The sequence below is a fragment of the Egretta garzetta genome, unplaced genomic scaffold (genome assembly GCF_000687185.1).
Source record: "Egretta garzetta isolate BGI_Z169 unplaced genomic scaffold, ASM68718v1 scaffold608, whole genome shotgun sequence".
NCBI lineage: Eukaryota > Metazoa > Chordata > Aves > Pelecaniformes > Ardeidae > Egretta > Egretta garzetta.
The window spans coordinates 295160-317183 of record NW_009260498.1 but is presented as its reverse complement, the minus strand read 5'-3'; the positions used below and the strand labels follow the sequence as shown (position 1 = coordinate 317183).

The 22024-nt window shown below is 43.3% G+C and overlaps 1 protein-coding gene across 2 annotated transcripts; it reads right to left on the bottom strand.

Annotated features, from left to right (window-relative positions):
• Positions 1–3181: 3181 nt before the first annotated feature.
• UBAC1 (UBA domain containing 1) lies at positions 3182–16536 on the bottom strand. 2 transcript variants are annotated; one of them, XM_035900086.1, is made up of 9 exons: positions 16320–16536; positions 14127–14200; positions 12723–12830; positions 11531–11648; positions 10707–10815; positions 9039–9333; positions 8007–8093; positions 6749–6887; positions 3182–3691 (listed from the first exon to the last, which is right to left on the bottom strand). In XM_035900086.1, the coding sequence occupies exons 1-9, from the start codon at positions 16519–16521 to the stop codon at positions 3576–3578; spliced, it is 1248 nt and encodes a 415-aa protein (XP_035755979.1). In that variant the 5' UTR covers positions 16522–16536; the 3' UTR covers positions 3182–3575. The 2 variants fall into 2 exon arrangements, with proteins under 2 accessions (XP_035755979.1, XP_035755980.1); XM_035900087.1 differs by having other exon boundaries at positions 11531–11633.
• Positions 16537–22024: the final 5488 nt, after the last annotated feature.

Below are 22024 nucleotides of genomic sequence, written 5' to 3'. Positions count from 1 at the left end.
CTCCAACACTTCAGCTGTGTAAGTGTTGAGCTCTGGAATAACAAAATCCAGAAATAACCACATATTCTCAAGCCTTCAAGCACTTTAAAGATGCAGTATTCCTTTATCCCTAAAGGTCTCTAGGTGCTGCCACGACAGTAGGACACATTGTTGAACCTGGGCATTCTTACCTTCTTTTATTACAGAAGCATGATTTGGTTTACTGATGCTTTTTTCCTCACTTTATAAAAGGTTGGTGGCACTGGTTCTGTTCTGGCATGCCAAGGGAGGCAGCTCTCATAACTTTTATCACCCTGATCAAACTGACACCGAAGAACACGCACAGTTCAGCAGCAGGTCCTGGCAGCATCACACTCTGATCCCGTTGCTGTGGGGCTGATGCAGAGATACACAAGCAGCAGAACCTTTCCCCCTAGAAGCACACGACTGCTGCTCTGAAGCAGGTCAGACACCGCGTATCAGGAATGCGCCCAGCTTCAAGCCCCTAAAAGCCAGGGAGCTGGTTCAAGCTCCTCATCCACACTGCCCTGGCAGCAGCAGCAGGCAGTCCTGGGGGCAGCTCCTCCCGTGCCAGCACAGGCAAGAGGTTGCTCACTCTTGCCGTGTGGCTAGTCACCCAGGTTCTGCCAGCAAACCAGATGCCAAACTTTTAGAAGACTCTAAAGTTACCAGATGATCCTTGTCTGGTCTGTCTGGAAGCTCTACAGCCACTCCAGAGGCTGATCATGTATCACTGAAATCCAAAGCAGCATTTCAACAAGCCTTCACATTCTTTGAAGACCAAGGCTGCCACCGAAGTATCTGTTTGGTAAGTCTGAACCTGCACTTATTCATTCAGAAGCCAAACCCCCCCACCAAACTGCAGGGTAGTTTTCCCCAGCTTTGTCTTCTAAAAACACTCATTAAAAGGAACATTTACAAGAATCCTGATTGGTAGAGAAGGATTTGTACCTCTAAACTTTAAAGAGCTTCAAGTAATAGTGTCCTCTGGTAGCATTACAGGCAAAAAGCTTCAGGGATTAAGAAAAAGAAAGAACAAAATAATCCAAACCTTTCATAACACCACACCATTCAGTCACAACTACCCATGAGTAGCTGTGCTGAACTCACTGGGTTGCAGGATCAGGCTCCCAGCTTTTACAGTTACTGGATGGGGTTACAACTTAATGTCAGGCTGTCAATCTGTTCTTAGCAAGAGTCCAGGAAAATGGTTTTACCGTCCAATTTGAACAGAAGCAGCATCTCTATAAAGCTTGGAATTTCTAAATGTAGAAGTAAATATTTCAGCAGTCATGAACTGTAAAGCTTAACATGAACTTACAAATAACAAAAAAAAAAAAATATCCTGGGATAGTAAGTCAAGATAAAATCTCATGCTGTTTTGATTTCCCCACCCTTCATATTAATTACATGAAATTGGCAACTTCAGTGCCTTGACTGCATAACAGCATAGATTAGATGCCAAGTTCAGGCCAAAACTTGTTGTAGGGTTTCGGGTTGCATCTTGTTACGTTTTTGTTTAATAAACCCAACTGCACAGAACCCCCCCCCCACACCTGAAAAGGTGACTTGGAGAGCTCTTCAGGACCTCTCTGCTTGACAGGACACCTCTGCGCTATTTAAGAACGGGGTCTCCATCTGATTACTCTGCATTTTGGAGAGGCAGGTCTTGCCTAGCTCGCCTTTCCAAAAATGGACCGTGAAATGCAAGACATGGCAGGGATTATGACAGATGTCAGTCATGTTTCACTAGCTTGAAAACAACGACCATTTTTTTGTTCAAGACTGTTAAAAAAGTAACTCCTGCAGAGCCCAATCATAACAAAAACTAGCTGGCTATTCAGTGAGTTCCGCTCTTAAAAGCTCACAACTCCTGTCTGAAATCTCAAGTCAGTCTTCTAACAAAAAAGGAAAGCCACAGCCTGACATTCTTGGTATTCCCAAGGTAAAAATAAGCGTCAAGAAAACCCACTTCTATCTCAAAGATGATAATAGTTTCAAGCGTGCTTTTAAACACCTTAAACAAGACAAAAACCTAAGCGGTTCTGCTTCTTCACAGATCACCAATGAAGAACCCATGCAAATTTGTTGCTTTTTTGTGAACAGTTTGAAACAAAGTCAAAAACCCGCAAGTCTCCCTTTCCGAAACCGTGCACACAAAAATGGAAAACACCCACTACGTGAATATATTCCCTCCTTGCGCTAGGATAGGGCAGAGTATGAACTTACGAGCTGCAGCCTACTTGAGAATCCACGTCTTGGTGTAGCAAATTCTATCGTGAGAGAGATACTGCACCTTCAATGTAGCTGACAGAGAACCTCCTACAAGTATAACCACTGTGGGACTGCAACAACACTAACGCAGAAAATAAATAGGAAAAAGTAATGCTATTTATTAAAAGAATTCCACCTCTGAATTATTCTGTTTAAATTATAATGCAAGATAAACACATTTGGATAGAAATGTGCTTGCTCTCCCAGTATTTGGACTTTTAAAAAACATTTCCTAAGAATCAATTTTTTAAAAGAGCATTTTCTAATTTGATATAGCCATAAATTAATACTGTATGGACATGAGTAGTATCCTATGCTAGTGGTCAGTCACCTTTTGTAAACACTAGCCAGATGCTAGCAATACTGGCTAGACAACTACTGCCACAGGCCTTTTTAACAAGCATCATCATATTTCTGTCCAACAATCAGATTCTTAATTGTTTTCACAAAACCTTTTCCTATTTTTTGATATACTTTATTTTAAACCTAATACCTGAAAACATAAACAAGTCTTCAAACCTCTTCCACTAACACTAAATCCACAAGGCAATTAACTTCAGTTGGCCGTAACTACATAAGCTCTCGTGTGAGAGACCCATTCAGGCAGGATCTCCCCCCCCTCCCCTTCCATCCGCCCCCCTCCCCAAACGATCCATGCGCCCTCCCGTTGAGGAGAAGGTGAAGCAGGGGACAGTAGGAAGTGGCACAGTGGACTGGCATTCCCCTCTACGTGCGATTCAGCGTCTGGAAGATTCGAGAGATCTGTAGCATGACAGGCCCAGTTTCCGGATCATTCATCCACTGAGTGCTGTTCAAGGGGTTTTCAAGCATATCCTCAAAGGCTGCCAAGAGATGGAAATTGCAACACTCAATTAGTCCTTTAGTCAGCAAAGGGTGGTCAGTCACTTTTTGTAAACACTAGCCAGATGCTAGCAATACTGGCTAGACAACTACTGCCACAGGCCTTTTTAACAAGCATCATCATATTTCTGTCCAACAATCAGATTCTTAATTGTTTTCACAAAACCTTTTCCTATTTTTTGATATACTTTATTTTAAACCTAATACCTGAAAACATAAACAAGTCTTCAAACCTCTTCCACTAACACTAAATCCACAAGGCAATTAACTTCAGTTGGCCGTAACTACATAAGCTCTCGTGTGAGAGACCCATTCAGGCAGGATCTCCCCCCCCTCCCCTTCCATCCGCCCCCCTCCCCAAACGATCCATGCGCCCTCCCGTTGAGGAGAAGGTGAAGCAGGGGACAGTAGGAAGTGGCACAGTGGACTGGCATTCCCCTCTACGTGCGATTCAGCGTCTGGAAGATTCGAGAGATCTGTAGCATGACAGGCCCAGTTTCCGGATCATTCATCCACTGAGTGCTGTTCAAGGGGTTTTCAAGCATATCCTCAAAGGCTGCCAAGAGATGGAAATTGCAACACTCAATTAGTCCTTTAGTCAGCAAAGGCTTCGATATCTGGGATGCTTCAACAACAGGACAGTTAGAAATAGCTGTGACTCAAAGGCAGCACACAACTGTCACCCAAAACCAGCAGGAGCACACATCATCATACGTTTACCATTTGCACTCGTAAGCCTCCACAGACTGGGATGCTATGGGCTGTTATGCCCTCCCCATTCCTCAGCATCAAATTCACTGCAGATAGAGGGTGATTAAATACTCTGCCTGGATTACAGTCCATCTTACAGAAGGACATGGGTTTGAAGAGCTAGAGCCTTAGCAAATATCTACACGCAGTAGCAGGGAACGTGCTAGGAGATTCATCCATTTGTGAAAGCTCATCTTAGAACTGCATCGTTTGCTGCCAATACTCCTATGGGAAGACTCTTCTGCAACTCCAGTCTTCTGATTGAAGATTTTCCACATCCCAGCCTAGATTTCTTAATGGCTAGTTCTTGCACCAGTACCTTCTTCCCCCTTTTAACCAAGACAGTTCCTAGAAAGCACTGTCATCCTCTTGCCTCTGTTACCTTTGCTTTCCTATGCTGCACTTTGGCTGTCCTATGGCTACTCTCTCGTAACATCTCTGAAGAGAAAACTGAGCCAAAGTAAGCAGCAGGTATGCCAAAGGCTACCCAGGAATAAGCAGCAGAGCCAGCAAAAGCGTAGCCCCTTAAGCCTCCAGATCTCAGAGCTCTATCTTTTCATCAAGGCCCCTGGAGCCAGAAGGGAAAGCAGCATCTTCCCTCTGAGCCGCACGTGCTTTCTCCTTCCTGGCGTTTGGGGAGTAGAGGATGTCAGGGAGGCAGCCGGTTCCACCTGCCTAGACACAGGCAGAAGGGGAAAGGCTGTCCGTGCAGAACAATTGCCTCTGATTCTGAACAGTGACAGCGATCCAAATATTTTAAAGTGGTTTTTGCCTTCTATACACAGCTGTCTTTACAATAAGCTGTGTTGTTTTGTTTGTTTTTTCAAGTGTGCTAGTTTTCACTCTTCTACTTACGTTGAGGCTCCACTTTGCCTGTCCTATGGCTACTCTCTCGTAACATCTCTGAAGAGAAAACTGAGCCAAAGTAAGCAGCAGGTATGCCAAAGGCTACCCAGGAATAAGCAGCAGAGCCAGCAAAAGCGTAGCCCCTTAAGCCTCCAGATCTCAGAGCTCTATCTTTTCATCAAGGCCCCTGGAGCCAGAAGGGAAAGCAGCATCTTCCCTCTGAGCCGCACGTGCTTTCTCCTTCCTGGCGTTTGGGGAGTAGAGGATGTCAGGGAGGCAGCCGGTTCCACCTGCCTAGACACAGGCAGAAGGGGAAAGGCTGTCCGTGCAGAACAATTGCCTCTGATTCTGAACAGTGACAGCGATCCAAATATTTTAAAGTGGTTTTTGCCTTCTATACACAGCTGTCTTTACAATAAGCTGTGTTGTTTTGTTTGTTTTTTCAAGTGTGCTAGTTTTCACTCTTCTACTTACGTTGAGGGAACCAGACAGCGACTGCACAGACAGCTATTACAAGAGCTAAGCTGCAAATTTGGCAGAAGAATGGTCCAGGCAATAATTTATAAGCCTTGTGACAGACACTGAGCTGGACTACTGGACATGTGGAGCAGTCATTATGGGACAGGACAAAAAAAGCAGTTGCACATCTGACCTATTCAGAAGTCACCAAAATGTCAGTGTTGTAAGAGTCTGGCAGACTGGCACCAAGGTCAGCATCTTAATTTTCCCAGGAGTGTTAGTGTGTAAAGCCCCAGCTGACATTAGTGGGAGCTGTAAGTACCCAGCACCTCTGAAAGGCTCATCATTAATACCTTGCTCAAGGTCATGCAGCATGCCTACAGAAAAGCCCAGAATAAAGTACAGGTCACCTTTCACCACTTTAACTACATTCTTTTACACAGACTCAAGAGCTTAAAACTAAATATTTATCAACATTCTGTAAGTACCTAATTAAATGCAAACATTCATTATTAAAATCTGTGACATAAGCAATTTGCCAATGTATCATTAGGAATATACTCTCTGATGTTCATCCAAGCTTTACAAGCACATATAATGGCATTTCATTTTCTATTTATATTCTGAGCTGCAGTGTGAAACCCTCACTGGAAACGAAGAGACCATTTGTTCAGAAATCAGGGTGGGAAGGTTCTGCTCTTGAATTATTTAAAGGCTTGCAAACTCTCCTAATTACATTTAACACAGGTTTTTTTAAAAGCTCTCTTGAAAGAGCTGCGCATACACCCTTCATTTAAAAGCAAGTCTTCAAATAAATTTTGAAGCCAAACACTAAATGCAAAACTTTTTATATACATTACAAAGCCAATGTCATTCTTCTGTACTGTCCTCCAGCGTCAGAGAGACCAATTCATCAGAGATTTATGTTTCCCTGTCAGGCTCATCAGCTGGGTACTTGCTGTGCTCACAGCCCTCCTGACCACGAACACACAGACTTGACCACAGAGCTGAAACCCAAGCAGAGGGAACTGTATTTTCAAATACGTTATCTCAACTTTGATAGGCAAGGCCTTAGCTCAGACTTCTGGTTTGGTTACTCTTCCACAAGTTATCTTCCACCTCAGTGATCAGGCCTTGGCACACAGGAAGCTGTACAGCAGGAGACAGCCTTGTTTTTTCTGTGAAATAATCAGAGTTCTAGACAGACATTCCTGATTTTTCCCCCCGTGGCCAAAGGGAGTGCACAAAAGGTCTCCTAAATCCACAGCCAGCAGCTATGAAAGTTCCGAGTTCAGCAAGTGTAATCCAGTAGCCTGGGGAATTAGTATCAGTTCTGGGACAGCCCCAAGTTCTGTGCTGGGTTTAGCTGAGTTGCAGTATGAAGCAAACAAACAACACAGCTGCTGAAAGTGAGGAAAAGGGGACAGGGCTGCACCTATCCCACCAAGCGTGCTGTCATCATCCAGTCTCTACTCTTACATGCTAGCAACTGCAGAGACAGTGTACACATATATATATTTATGTATATATAAAAATTAGGAACCCAAGCAGGACTTACCTAGTAGAGTTTTAGGGTTGGTTAGCCCTAACTGTACCACTGGGTTTTCTAAGATGGCTTGGAAGAGAGGGCTATTGGTGTCAATTCCCTTATCTAAGTCCTCTGGAGAAGGCTTTCTGTCTCCCAGCAGCCATTCACACTGAAAGAAATCACCAGGCACAACAGATTTCATCACTGGTTCCATCAGAATGAAAGTGTCTCAAAAGTTTTGACAGTGTGGCACGTTACAAATATTTTTTCCTCTCACAGCAAAGACAGAGCTATACATTTCACGCCAGATGACTATTCATTTGTGTGTTATTCCCACACCTTTAGTTCAATGGGAAGAGCAGCAGTGCCTGGTATGGTAATAAAATTATACCAACTTTGGATGTTTCAAAGCTCAGGGAAGATGCGTGTTACCCTATTTAGGTCCTGCCTCAAAGGAACCCTACCAACAGGGTTACAGTGCGTCAGCCTGAAGTACCCTCCAGCCCAATATCCTCTAACAGTAGCCAGCTCAAGAAGAGAAGATTTCTTGGCTGTCATAGAATCATAGAATCGCTTTGGTTGGAAAAGACCTTTAAGATCATCGAGTCCAACCCTTAACCTAACCCTGCCATCCCACCACTAAACCATGTCCCTAAGCACCTCATCTATCCTTCTTTTAATACCTCCAAGATTGGGGACTCTACCACCTCCCTGGGCAGCCCATTCCAGAGCCTGACAACCCTTTCAGTGAAGAAGTTTTTCCTAATATCTAACCTAAACCTGCCCTGTCAGCTGTGTCCACATAATTTTCCTTAACATATCAACCACTAGCAGGGGACTAATCAATCTTTGAAAACCTTCATATTTTTTGATTCCATAAACTGTGGAATACATTGCTGCAGAATGATAATTTACATACTGCATGGCTTGAATGTCTTGCTTGACCATTTGTCTTTTAATCAATTATATGTTATTGGGAATGCCCTTTCCTTTCTCATGACAGCATAATCTCTTTTGCAGACTCCGGTGAGGGAGTTTCTCAAAAGCTTCTTGAAAATCCCAACCAGATCAGCCTCAACCTCATGCATGCTGAGCTCCTCTAAGAAGCCTAAAACCTTTGTATTCTAGTTGTGTATCTTGTTGAAAGAGGCACAGAGTATACAGTGCTCATTGCATCTTCAGGAACAGTTGGGCTTCAGGATAGATCGAAACATCAACCAATTCAATGAAGAGAATCAGTTGAGCAGACTACTTTAGCAAGAAGGAACAGAAATGACATCGTACTCACGGCTGCATTTTGCTGGTTGTTGTTTACTCTGAGTGCATCTACCACCTCTTTTTCATCAAATCCCATCTCCATCAGGGCAATGACAGCCTGTATCAGATTTGTACAGCTTAATAAATGTAACATTTAAAACAGAAATGAGAACAATCACATCCTTTCACCTTCTGTGCAGGAGCTTTTTGTGTGGTAAAAACCCCCATTGCTTATACTCGTAGACCACTAAGTAATCTTAGCTACAAAGTTTTCAAATACTCTAGATCAGAAGCGCCTTTATTATGGAAGAATAAATTTTAAGAGCAAAGGTAATTCCTGTCCTCAGCCCTGAAAGCTGAATACAAGGCAAAGAGCAAGCGTACCTGAGGTAGAAAGGAGAAGAGCAGGACAGAAACACCTTATTTTAGGACTTCTCTCATGTCGCAAAGCTTTTGTTCACGTCTCACTGACAGATCAAGCTCCACCCTTCATTTGCAGTTCTAGTCACTCAATTTAATTTCACTTCCTGGATTATTATATTGCCAGTGAGCATTATGCATTTAGACAAGAGTACCTAGATACTGTTACAAAAATGTTTAATCATTTAGAAATTGTACCCAGGTCAAACACATTTGCAGCTTTTGACCAAAATCACAAGAAACAGCTAGCTGCAAAAGCAAAGCGTTGGATTCAAAAGAGCACCTCCTGGTGAATTTACAGTGTGATAACAACAGCTAATACTGTGTTCTGAAAAAAGGCTACCTTCTGCATTTGCTGCCAGACTTAAATCCTTAATTTTCAGGTACAGAAGTAACAGCGTCAGTAATTTAGATACTGTTATCTGAGACAGCGACGCATTAATTAGGTAATATCCCTTTCAGCAACCTGAATTTAAACAGTCCCTAAAGACTTCCACTAAAATACTGTCAAGCCAGCATAATATACATCTACCCAGATGTCCCATTTCATTTATTAACTAAACATTTATTTCAATTGCACGGTGCCCACACAGTCCCTTCCAATCCTAACAGTTAGATAAACGGCGAGATAAACAGCACATACCCGTGGGTCTGGGCGAAACTCTCTTTTCCTCCGGATCTTCTTGAATATTTCTGTCAGCTCATCCTTGGCCTCTTCCCCACCTGCTTCTGAAGTAGGACCCACAGTCGCTTCAGCAGAGGATGCACCAGCTTCAGCAGGGGATGCACCAGCTTCAGCAGAGGATGCACCAGCTTCAGCAGAGGATGCACCAGCTTCAGCTGTGGTTTCTGATGGAGTCTGACCTGGAAGCGGAGCATCCACTGTAGGGTCATCTGCGTGTTCTATCAACCACTCCATGGCCTGTGTCACCGACATACTGAAAAGCAAATTAAAACACAAGGATGAGGAACGCTCCAGATGTACAGTAGTGTTCCACACACATTTGCCTTTGTTTTTATTCTCATGGTATACTGACTTGCAGGTTAATTAGTACCCGAAAAGTCACAAATAAAGTTTTGGAGCACATCTCGGAGCACCTTAATTCTCTTGTGCATTCAGGACACCACAGTCTTCTCTGAAGCCAGGAAGACAGAGGAATGAAGTCCAACTTGGACAGCTACAACCCAGATTTTAAAAGGCATTTCTGAGGGAGTCACCTTATTCTCCACATCATGTGCTTTATTTCACAACAGACAAACACTGACTATTTGCAACTGTTGACAAAACTGCAAACAAAGCATGTTCCAAATTTACATGGAACCACCTCTCAGATGCAAGCTGCTTTGTTGCTTCTTAAGGAGATCTCTCTCAGACATGCATCCAGTGATCAAGGAATGCCATTAGCACCACAAGAAAGAAAGAGGGTGAAAAATATTACATGTGCACAATATGCCTTGAGCAAGAGCAAAATCCAACACAGGCCATTGCACTTGGACAGGTACCACTGACTTAAGAAATCTGTGGTCCCTCAAAGGATCACCATGATCTGGAGAGCACCCTAACGCATCGCTTCCCAATGAAAAGAGGGGAAGGAAAGATAACGATAGGGCAACTGAACATGTAGTTTCATTTGACACATGGGAATTATTACATGTTCATGGAAAGGAGAGGAAAGCCTTTGCCTATTTGGCTTTTCAGTTACAACATGAAAGATGGAGGACATCGGGGGAGAAAGTCTTTCTGAGCCCAAAGGGAGAGATACTGGAAAAGAGTGACTGGAATATTTTGTGGATTCTGTATCATCAGGCATTTTTGAGAATGGCCTAATAAACCCCTCTCAGGAGTGAGTCAGTACAGCTGATTCTTCTTAAGGCATGAGAATTACATTACCTCCTATTTTCCTACAGTTGCTATGTGGACTTTACAGTCTTTGTGGAATCCTCTTAAAAGATCAGCACAAAGTATTTTTCTACAGCTGAAAGACCAACATGGATGGGCTAGGTTTGCTTTTTTCTCTGTAAAATCTGAATTCTAAAGTGGAAGAAAGTGTGAGTTTAATACTTGGAAATAGTAGCCTTGTGAACTGCAGAGCAGCTATTCTTTCCAGAGCAAGTACAGCACTGTTTCCCCTTCCCTGTGCCATCCACACCTGCGCCGCTGCCTGAGGCAGCACTGTTCTTTGAGGTAATGCTTTTTCCAACCTAGTTTTAGGTGACCCACATAAGGAGACTTTAGAAAAAGATGCAATTTTTTTTTTTTTTTTTTTAACCATGTCAAGTAATTTACAGGCAGTGTGCTGAGTACACTTACTGATTTAATCGAAGGGCTTTGACAGCTCTGCTTTCTGGAAACCCCATTTCTGTAAGCTGTCGCAGAGCTATCTCATCCACTCTGTCTTCCTCATCCTCATCCAGCATGGCTACACATACACAAACAAAACAATGTTCAGATTGACTTCAAGCTAAAATAAACCCCTTTCTCAATGGAATGGCACGCGTTAAGTTCAAACCCCATTCTTCTCTTCCATCCCTGCTTTTGTTTCTGCCCTGCATTTGCTGTCTCATCATTTAGTTTGCTGCACTCAGCTTGGTCAGGCTCAGATAGGTTCTTCCACGACAAACGCTTTGCCCAGATGTGTTCCAAGATCTCAAACGGAAGACAGCTAACTCACATTACCATGGTGTTTCTACATAAGTAAATATATAGGAGATTAACTGAAGATCTATTTATCATTTATCTAGAATTAAGTTGGACCTGGCTGTAGCAGATCTCAAGGGCAAGCGTTTCCCACAATCTGAATCAACAGCTACACTTTCTCCTCATTTTACTATCTCCTTGTGCATTTTCAACTATTCTTTACCATCCCTAAAGAGCAACTCATGATGCTTTCCTATTTTTTTCCACTACTAATGATTTTATTTTTAAAATGGAATTTCTCATCCATCCCAAAGGGACCTTATAAATTCCCAAGTTTTATACAACCTATACCCTCAAGGTGAAATCTTTGCCACAAAGTTTGTAGTAGGTTTGCTATTACATTAAGGTCTGGACTTCACTCTGCAAGCCCACCCTTCCATTACAGAAACAAACGAGTTCCCAGGATTGAACTAGTAACTATAAAGATATGTTCGTACCATTTGCCTTCTTAAACAGTTCAACTGCATCTGGGTTCAGTGCTAGCAATTTCTGTGCAACTTCTATGAGAGACACTAGTATCTTCCGGAGCTCTGTCTGGAACTGCAAGAAAGGAAACTGTCAAAACATTTAGACGGGAAGTTACCAGACATCATTAAATCTTAATGTATCTATTGTTAGTATCTCAGCAGTAGGCTGGCCCCCTGTACAGAAGGTTGCTTTATTAGGGCTTTATTTTCATTTTTCAGTCTCTCAAGAAGCACTGGGCCTTTCCTGTGAAGTGCTACTCGTAAGTGAAAGCTGCTGGGCAGAAAGGTCCTTTTATTTCTACCACAGCTTGCCGCCCAGTACCACCACAAGACACGCAGTGTTCAAGGAAACTCACTGCTTCACAGAAACACTTGGAGTCCCACCTTACAGAAGTGTTGTAAGACGACAGTCACAGTAGCTCCATACCTGTGCTACTTGCTTTCTGTGAACCAGCGAGCCTTCCTGGCCTACCCTTTGCTTTCTAGTAATCTCAATTGGAACAGCAGAGATCAAAGCTATTTTCTAAACTGAAGCATCACTAATTCCTTTCAGCTGGACATTTGTTTTTAAAAATGCCACGCTCGGTAGGTCATGCTGGCCATTAAACACCTTAATGCCAGTTGTCCCCTATAAGTTACCAGGGCACTCTGACAGCAATACGTAGGCAGATTTGCTGCTTCACACCCCTACTAGTACAGAAGGGTAAAAGTAGTCCCCACGCTGCTGGAGACGCAGTTAGAAGCATTACAGACTCTGTCAGCATTCAACTACCAAAGTCAAAATTTATGCCTCATTTTTCTTTTCAAAACCATGGAAGAGGAAAAAAAAACCCTGCAAACACTTGAACTACTGAAGACTGAAGAAATAAAACCCCCTAACTTCACATTTGCCAGATCTTGAATATGTTTACTGAGGCTTTCCCATGGATAAAATAAAACATGTAAAATCGTAATTTAGAACAGAGTGTTTTATTATCACTGAATAGCAACCTGTGTCTAAATCTTAAGCTATCTACTTTAATATACGTTATATACACCTGAATTTCTCTAACAGAGGAAAAAAAAAGAGAATCACTTTCACACGTTAGAGAAAGTTATACAAGATAAAAGCTATTTGGATGTTAGTGTGCGAGTTAAAAAAGAAGTCAAGTCCAATACTTACATCCCTCATGTTGTGATGGGCCACAGTGCGATCTACATTGCGAGAGGGCAGATTTGCAGTTGCTTTGAGAATAGCATCCTTATCAGGAGCTTTCTGCTCTTGTTTCCTCTGAAGGATAGGAAACATGATCAGGTTTCATAACCCATTATCCACAGAACAGAGAACACAGCACAGCGGAGAGCAGTTTCAGATTCTTCACCAAGGCATCAAGCAGTGCTCTGTAACTTGCAACTAAGAGAAACAGCAGTCTAGCAATACAATGGATTAACAGCACCAGGATCATTTTGCAATTACAGAGCAAAACTGGACCTGTTGGGTTGCCCCACTTTCAGTCCTTATACTTATTTATGTTATCTAAACACACAGGGAAATTCCAGCATAAAGAGGGAAAGTGATGTATGAAACACAGAAGAGAGCTCAGAGGCCTCAGTGCCCAGGACTATATTCTGCTCCACATGGTCTGCTCATAGCACGCTCTCCTCAAACCCGTGGTTTGTCGAGAGATGTACCAATACTGTGCACAGACTGACACTTAACTGCTTAACACTGGAGGTGCTTTGCCGCTTGCAAGTATCATGCAGAGATATACGGTGCCTTGGATTTTCAGTACATGCTTGTAGTCCGGGACAAAACATAGCAGGGTACAAACTATAAATATTTCCCAGACTTATAACTTATGTTCTTACAGTGACATTCTGCACAGCAAGACCATACTGAAGAGAGAGACATACACCAATACCTACAGGAAGGGATACAGAGACATACACCAATACCTACAGGAAGGGATACAGAGACATACACCAATACCTACAGGAAGCAAGAAGAAACAAAGCTGTGCAAGGACCAAGTAGAGAGACCTAGGAATTCACAATGTCAAGCACAAGCATTGCTCGTAGCGTTTATGTGGTAACACGCCAACTGCAGTACCACTTGTGCGTAAGCATCATCCTGGGCATCACTGACCCTCAGTAACAATTGCATTCCAATAAAATAAAATTTAAAAAAAGAATAGTAAGGGGCCAACACTTCAGCTCTAGAGACTGGTTAGAGGGTGACAAGCCACACATAGCCAAAGATGGAAGACAGCCTGCCAGCAAGTCAACATACTTCTGTTGGGGGGGGTTTCAAACAGAGATAAAGCAAGGCACTTGCTGAACTATACTTATACAGTTATTAGACATTTGTTCAAAGATTGCATGTCTTATCCTAAGTGCTCACAATCAAAGTTAAAAATGCAAAATCAGCTTCCTCAAAGTTTGGAGGAAATATGAAGTAATTTCCCTAGAACTTAACTGGCAGCATTTGCCTCTACAAACAAAAAGAGTACACTACAGTAATCCTTCCCCGTATCATTAACAAAGCAGGTAATCAAAATGGCCAGGCTGAAAAGTATTTCAAACTCACTTTCTCCTCTGCTGACACGTCTGCCATTTTGGGGAGTGGAGGTGGCGCACGCTTCTTTATCAAAAGCAAGACATCTAGAAAGAGAATGATACCGAAATACATTAGAAAGTAATGTGAAAACAGTTCTTGTAAGATACTTCACAAATGCAAGTTTTCCTGGACATGAATTTTGTACTAAATTCCACTGTAGCATCAGAGCTTTTTCACACTTTAAAACCCGTACGGCTTTACACACTCCCCTTCAGTGTTTGAAATCCCTTAGTGCACAGTGAATTCAAAACATGGTCCTTTATTAGTTACGCTTTGACCGTTACTGGTTTCTTCTCACAAAACACCATTAAAGAAAGGGCATTACGGGCTCCAGTTGTGTTATACATTGATAGTACAGCAATTGGCTTGTGTTAGTAAGAAAGCATCAGCCCTTTCAGTGCTTCCACTGAGAAGGAAGCAGTAGAGACAGGCCATGGATGGTTTTTGGTCTAAGCTGGGGCCTTCCAACTGCAGCAAGGCAAGCACCACGCTTCAAAAAGAACTTCCAGTATCAGGCTGAAGCTCACCTTTATGTGAACGGTGATTCACGGTCTACAGCAGGGATGCATCACTGGTAGCCCACCAGGGCAAATCTCAAGGGCAAACAAGTCTTCCGTCTCAGATATCCCACATCACCTGGCACGAGCTTGCTTTGGGCTTTTAAGACTAATACTTTCCCCTTACAAGGCACCCTTTTTCTAGAGATCATGCGATGCTTTCCAAGTTTCTAGCACCTTAGTTACTAGCACATACATTCCAAGGGTGGAAAAACGCAGACGCGCTGCTTAGAGCCCAAAAGGGGCCTGTGCAGCACCTGCAGTCCTTCAGCCAGATACAGCCTGACACGCAATTTTTAGTCCATTGTACTAAGCAGATAAAAAGCAAATAAAGCATGCTTTGCACAACAAGTTTCCTTGGTCTGGCTCAGCACATAACAGCCAAGAGCAACAGCTGGTGAAGGCTGTTAACCCTCATTTGTCCAGCTGATCTGAATGTGAAAGGATCCACATGCTGACTCTTGGCTGCCCTGTGCAGTCAGCCGGTGGCAATCAGCTGCTGGCTGCGATCTCATCGCCCTGACAAGCAAGGCACATGAACAGTAGAGCACATTGCAGAGGGAAAAGGAGCGAAAAAGCATTCACATGACAGCTTACTATGACTGCACAGTTAATACTGCTTAGCTGCTGCAAACTGCAATTCAAAACTCCGTAGGAGCCGGCACCTTGCCTAGAAATAATACACCACCAATCAGCAAAAATGCTGTCCCTCGCCTTTGCCTAAGATGGCATTTCTCAGCTCCTGTTCAGCTCTAAAGGTGATAGGTGACACTGCCTTGGAAGAGAGACCAAACTGCTCATGTTCATGGCAGCAGTTCTCCAGCCTGCATGAACTCAGGCAAAAGCCCAGGAACTCTACTCCTGCTGAGTTTCTGGTTCAAACAATATTTCAGTCCACAGCCGTCCTGCTTCTCTCAGCTTCTGCACCACTGCCCTTTATCTCCAGAAGGGGCCATTAGCTTAAGCTGCCTAGTAGAAACTGACTCCAGTTATCATCTTTAGATCTTCTTTTGTTTCACATTAATCCTTTGCACCTTTAAAGTTCAGGAGCAAATACCTACCTCACACTCTCTGCTGTAGTCAGTGATACTACAGTGTGATGGATTCTGACCTATATTTGCAGGGGACAGGACGATATCTAAACTGCAGACACTCAGATACACTTCAGCAAACATCCTTCTGCCTGACCCAGAGACCTCAAGAAACCCCCCCCCCAAAAGCACTGGGTTATCTGCCCTGGAAATCTCAGTCATGATAACTATTCATCAAATCATTCCCAAGGATCAATGCCGCCCTGGAGGTTTAAAAAAATTCCTTTAAAAGGAGATAATTTGTTCAACTTCTCAACTTAATGAACACTGCTAATTCCTTTTCAACTCTTAAAAGAAAGAAGGAAGAAAAGCAAACTGCTCGAGGTGCTTTCTCCAGGGGAAAAAAAAAAAAAACCCAGAGTGTTTTTCCCCCCCTTCCTTTTTTGCCACCTTACTAGATTCCCATGTCAAAGCAGACAGTAGATATTAAAAAGTTTACTGTTTGGAACTCGCCAAATAGTTAAACACAATCTCAAGTTTCTGGGCTGCTAGGATTAAAAACCAGACAATCCTACCTCTATCTTGAATGTTTTCTTCCAACACTGTTTTTGTGTCTGTCAGCACCTTCTCAGAAGTAGCATGTATCAACTTATGATGTGTCACGGTTTTTGGATCCTCCAAGCTCCCAGGTACACACTGCAGAAGATAATAAATACTGAAGATCAGAAGACAGAAACTGCATGAATCACTGCACTTTGCACTTAAGATTCTCCACATACAAACTGTGCTATCATTTACTAGCTTCTTAATAGCTTAAGTAACAGCGCAGTATGGTAGAGGCCAGGGCACAGAAGGTATTTTATTAAAGAAACCGTGGCTCGAAACCATGCTGTAGCAATACTGACCATGGTAGGCTTCTATGTGCGTATCCAAGCTCCTGGCTGGGAAGAATAACCAACAAAAGGAAAGACTGTAGTGCTCCTTCCTTGATGTTGCTAAATTAATAGCTACATCAGGGAGCTGGACTTGATGATCCTTATGGATCCTTTCTCTTCCAACTTGAGATATGCTATTATTTAAGTTCCAACTAATTATGATGCTCTAAAAAACTTCCTTAAATAGCCAGTTTCAAACACCTAAAGTTACAGCCCAATTGCCCCAAATGAGCCCTTCAAGAGCACCAGCCTATGCGAGTTGATTTATACTTCTGCAGAACAGTACATCTCTATCACACTTAAATTCTGAGTACTTGGTCCTATAGTCAGGCCAATGGAGATTTGGAGCAAAGCAAGGATGCTCTAGGACCCACAGCTACATTAATGCTGCAACGGCTCGCTAAGGTCACTCACCCTTAGTCAGAAGTCTGCGGGTAACAATTAGTATCATGAACTAAGAATATAAATCTACAAAGCGCATCCACTGTTTTTACAGAAAAGGCTATAAAAGTGCAGTATGTTTCTCATTTGTAATTAGTGTCAAAATAGAGGAGAGAGTCTCCGCTGCACCTAATAATTATTATTAACACCCACTGTCAGCCTAAACAAGCAACTGCCAGCAGTGATTGTGGTATGCTTGACCTTCAACTGGGAAGGAAACAACACCTGGCTTCGAGCTTAAAAGTTACATTCACAACTTTTCTTCCCAACCATAAATAATCCGCATACAGTAGATTTATTCATATATGAATGTTGTGCTCGACTCCTTATTACAATTTTAAATTGTATGTCAATTAATTCACTAGGAAATCAAGTTCAAAGCCTGAAAAAAAAAGAGTGCGTGCACACACAGGCCTTGAACTGACTCATCTTCACACCAGAGCGGCTCCCAGATCCACAGCGATAGACTTCAATTACATTACATCAGTGCATCTAGAGGCTTCTAATTTGTCTGAGTGGAGAAAGAAAGCATAGCGGTTGCAATTCCAGAAAGGCGAAATTAAAAATAACAACCTACCAAACCCACAAAATTGATGCTGCTGTTCTCGCCACAAAAGAGGACGCTTAATACCGACCTCACCTGCTCTGCTCAGAGAACACAGCTTTTAATGACACCTCTTTCAATACATGCTTCTACCAAGGCACTTTTACCGTGTCTGCAGAAGAGCGCGTTCACCCTTCACGGAACAGAGCCATTTCCAGAATCCCCACTGAAATCAGCGCTTCACTCTGACGTAGCATTTAGTCCTGTTCATGATCATACGTATCACCAGCTTCCCTCAAGGGAATCCTTTTAGTCCATCATCACCTTTTCTGTTGTGACTGCACCCGATGGAAGACTCGGCTACCTGCTCTTTTTCCAAACATAATGCACTTGTTTTCAACACGGATCTTCAATTCCTCGTCAGAACTTCCACGCAGTTCTGATGCCTCAGTAAGACTGAAGCGAGAGCGTTTGAGTCCCGCTTTGTACAACAGTAGCTTCTTACTAAGCCTTCAGCATATTAACTGCTGAACAAAAGCCAAAGAATGCATTAAAGCCTAGAAGCAGCTGGGAGTACCTCCTGTAATTGATCTGATAAGTTACTCAAAATGTGTAAGAGTACATCAGTGGAACATCTCCCCTCTGAACAAGCTCAAAATATTACTGTTAAGAGATCCTGAGAGCCAGACCCCAAAAGGAAGAATTTGAAAATGGGAGCTGGGAAGCGTGTGTTCGGGGCGGGACAGGATGGGACATGACCCAGACCTATCATCCATTTTTTCCCTAGGTCATATATAAAAAAGGGAGTGTAGGTGCAATCATAATACTTACTAATAAGGTGAAAGTGTAAGTGAAAAATTAAAGTTGGTGTTTTAAAACAAAAATCCCATGGACACCTATTCTTACTTCTCGTTCCCCTAACCACTTTGTTAACAACTGCATAGACCCATAAGGCACGTATAGGTGGTACATATAGCAAAGAGACTGCTCTGTGAAACACTTAGCTTATCTTAACATTTTAACATGCCCTGGAAATAGAAAGGCCATCTTAACAGGCAATGCCTCTACTAGCTCTCAACAGCCCATCAGGGCACTACCACCACTAAACATCAGATCTCCCTGGAATCTTGCTTCACGAGAACCGTATCTGCCAAAATATAGTATTTTTGTATTAAATACAATGCTTTAAAGCGTAACCGAAAACATCTTCCTGACCAGAGAGAGAAGAACACTGGTAATGCACAGGAAAAGCGCTGAGGGAGAGAGGAATTCCCTGAGCAGGGCAGAGGAAGCAACTGTCACACAAGTGAAAGGAAGCAGAGAAATCAGGGTGCACCTTGCCGCCCCAGGGCGCCGCGGGGTTAGCGAGCACTGCTCCCCCGGCACTCAGAGGCACAGTATGCTGGGGAAGATGAGCTCTCTCGCATCTTTTTGTACAAGAGGATTGTAAGGAGGGGATCTGCTGTTCCATTGTTTTGCTTCCAGCATAAATATTTGCATTTCTTGTTAACACCGGATTCACACCTTTGTTCACAGATGCCTGAGCGACTGCTGAAACTGTAAGCCCTGGCGATGCTAAATGCTATTTCTAGGGCCTGGAATCCTGATAAACCACAAGGGTTTCTGTTTGGTTTTAAAAATAAGAAAAAGCATTTTTTTGTTTGCTTTTATTAATAGAAACATTTGAAAATAGTACTGACACTCCCTTCTGCTAACCTTGGGTGGCTTGAACCATCTGCTTCCCTCGCAAAGTATCCAAAACATGCCCAGGGGCACGAACCTACCTTATCTTTGTACTCTGAGAACTAGCTCCTTGCATCTCTGTTCCACTGATACTCCTTATCATACCTTAAAACCCAGGCGAGTATCACCGAGGCATCTTAAGAAAAAGGGGAACAAAAGCACAGAAGCATTAAAAGGTGGCCCCACGCTGCCAGAAAAATTATGGGTAGAGCTTACGTACACATACAGCCCACGTTCGTGCATCCAGAGCGCATGACCACAATTTGCATCAGTATTTCAGAAATACTGCTGAGCCTCAGCAGAAGCAATGGTGTCCTGGGATAAGAGTATCAGAACCAGGACTGTCGACGGCACCTCTGGCCCATGCAGTGCTGTACTTGGACTGCCAATGCTGGGCAGAAGAATTGTGGATCATAAATGTATTTTAAGTTAAGCTTGAGTTTCTGTGGTTAAGCTGACCCTTCTCAATTCTGGTTCCAAAATGAACACTTGCTTTTTAAGGAAACCACAGGAGAGCTCAGGGCCTGCTCCCGCTGAGGTGGTGGGGCCCTGTGCAGGGACAAGTGTGCACTTTGATGGTAAAACCTGAGTTAAAAAATAACTAGGAAGGGAAACAACTTATTACCAGGTGTTTGTTCACAGACTACATTACTGAAGACAGGAGTTTAACAACATGTGATCACCACGAAATTGTTAGGGGTCAAGATATAGAACTAGTGGGAGGGATTTTTTTTTCTTTATCTGTAACCAAAAAAAAAATTCAGAAAAAAAAAAAAAAGACATGAAAAGCAGCTCTTCAGAGATCAGCAAGCATTTGAATGTTATGGAGGGAAAGCAGCCACCTTCCTAGCTCAAATCTCTTACAACTATCATCTTCCTCTGCTTCCTGAAAGAAATGATTTCAAAGACTTTAGGGAACATAATAATCAGCATCTTACAAGAGATGGCCGCATAAATTATCTCAAGGTGCTATCAAGATTCATTGCAACATACCCATGATCAGGAGTCATGATTTTTCCATTTCTATTTTTCCCCTCCATAAACCTATATATTATCCATAATGGTTATGCAAATCCACACCATTAGCACAAAGCAGCAGAGAGAATGAAATCAAACATCGTGCCAAGTTATCAATTGTCTGCTGCCCTGCCTCGCACTGCAATGCAAGCATCTATTCAATTAAGCTTTCTGATAATTAAAGGCCTTTCAGCTCTGCACATATGCATGTAATCATTACCCCACCCTGTTTTGGCAGTCCTTGCACCACTTTTCTGCTTAATCACTCAGCTGCGCTGAAGGGAGACAAGAGGGGAGCACTAGACTTCTTCCAGCAATGGAAGAGTGTGGGGAGCCCTGCACCCCACTGCTTTCAGCGAGGCACCCCCACTTTCCCTCAAGAACCATCACACCCACCTCAGATGAAGCGAACCCAAATGCAGCTCTAAATCAAAAAGCACTTACAAAGACTACGGGACAAGAGAAAACAGCGTGTGCTGTCACCTGCAGTTTCCAGGGGTTCTAGTTGAAAGCAAACCACTAACAGGCCCGAGGCAGAGGGCACCTGGGCCGCCGGCCACCCTCCACAGCGTGCTCCTTCAGAAAACAAAACCTTTTACCCTTCAAATGAAGGTTAAGTAATGACACGTTCCAGGTGTGTTCTCCTACTGCAACTGCGGTTTACAGAGAAAAAAAAAAAATATTTGCAAGACTTTGAAGTCAACCACTACTAAATGCAATTTAGTAAATCGGGCTAGAGATGGGTGTAGAGGCTCTGGCCACTCAAAAGTCACCCGGCTCTCAGCAAAGCCCTCGGCAAGAAATCCAGCAGGTTACGACTCCAGCTGCCAGGCCACGTTGCGTTGGCTCCAGAATGCCAGACTTCAGGACAGCCCTGGTCATGGGTCACAACCCTACACGCTGCTGTTTTCCATCACCTTTTTGCTTTGAAGTAAAAAACCATCACGGCAGATCTTCCAAATTCAGCCCAATAGCTTTGAAACTACTGGTTTTAACATTTACCACCCCCAAACACACTGGTGGTAACCAGGCACGCGAGTACGAAGAGCCGGTGTTTTCCAGCTGAACTTCTACAGATTGCGCCTGTGCATTTTTATGTGTTTTCTCTTCCAGGCAGCAGTTAGTAATTTACTCTTTGGACACATCCATCAGGACCTTGCTGCTTAGAGCACGCGGAGAGCATTACATGAGCCTGTTCTCTCCCCACCGAATATCCCACTCACCGCTGTGCCAGCACAGGGTGAGGCTGCACTAAGGCTTTTTCAAAAAAGGGAAGTTTGCAGTTACTACTTTCCTTGTTTGTTCTTAAACAGAAACAAGAACCAAACCAGGCTGTAATTTCTGAGGGGAAATCAGCAGAAGCCAGTTCAGCAGTCTCTCGCGATGCGTGGCCACCAGTTCCTAAAGCGCACGCAGGAGCTGGTGATCTCTAGCACTCCCACAAAACACACGCCAAATTCTGTAATTAGAGGTCGCAAAGCCATTTCCCCCCCCAAATCCTCCTTTTCCAACAGACAAATCTCTTGAAATGGGCATTTCCTTTTATTAGGAACAGTTTCATGCAGGGAGGGGGGACGGCAGGGAGGGGGGACGGCAGGGA

Bases quoted from the DNA above. Each gene is read 5' to 3' on its own strand.
- UBAC1 (XM_035900086.1), bottom strand. From the start codon at position 16,521: ATGTGGAGAATCTTAAGTGCAAAGTGCAGTGATTCATGCAGTTTCTGT. The intron at 14,201-16,319 runs GTAGGATTGTCT...TTCTCTTTCTAG, and splicing joins AGAAAACATTCAAGATAGAG to ATGTCTTGCTTTTGATAAAG. The intron at 6,888-8,006 runs GTGAGTACGATG...GATTTCTTTCAG, and splicing joins ACAACCAGCAAAATGCAGCC to TGTGAATGGCTGCTGGGAGA.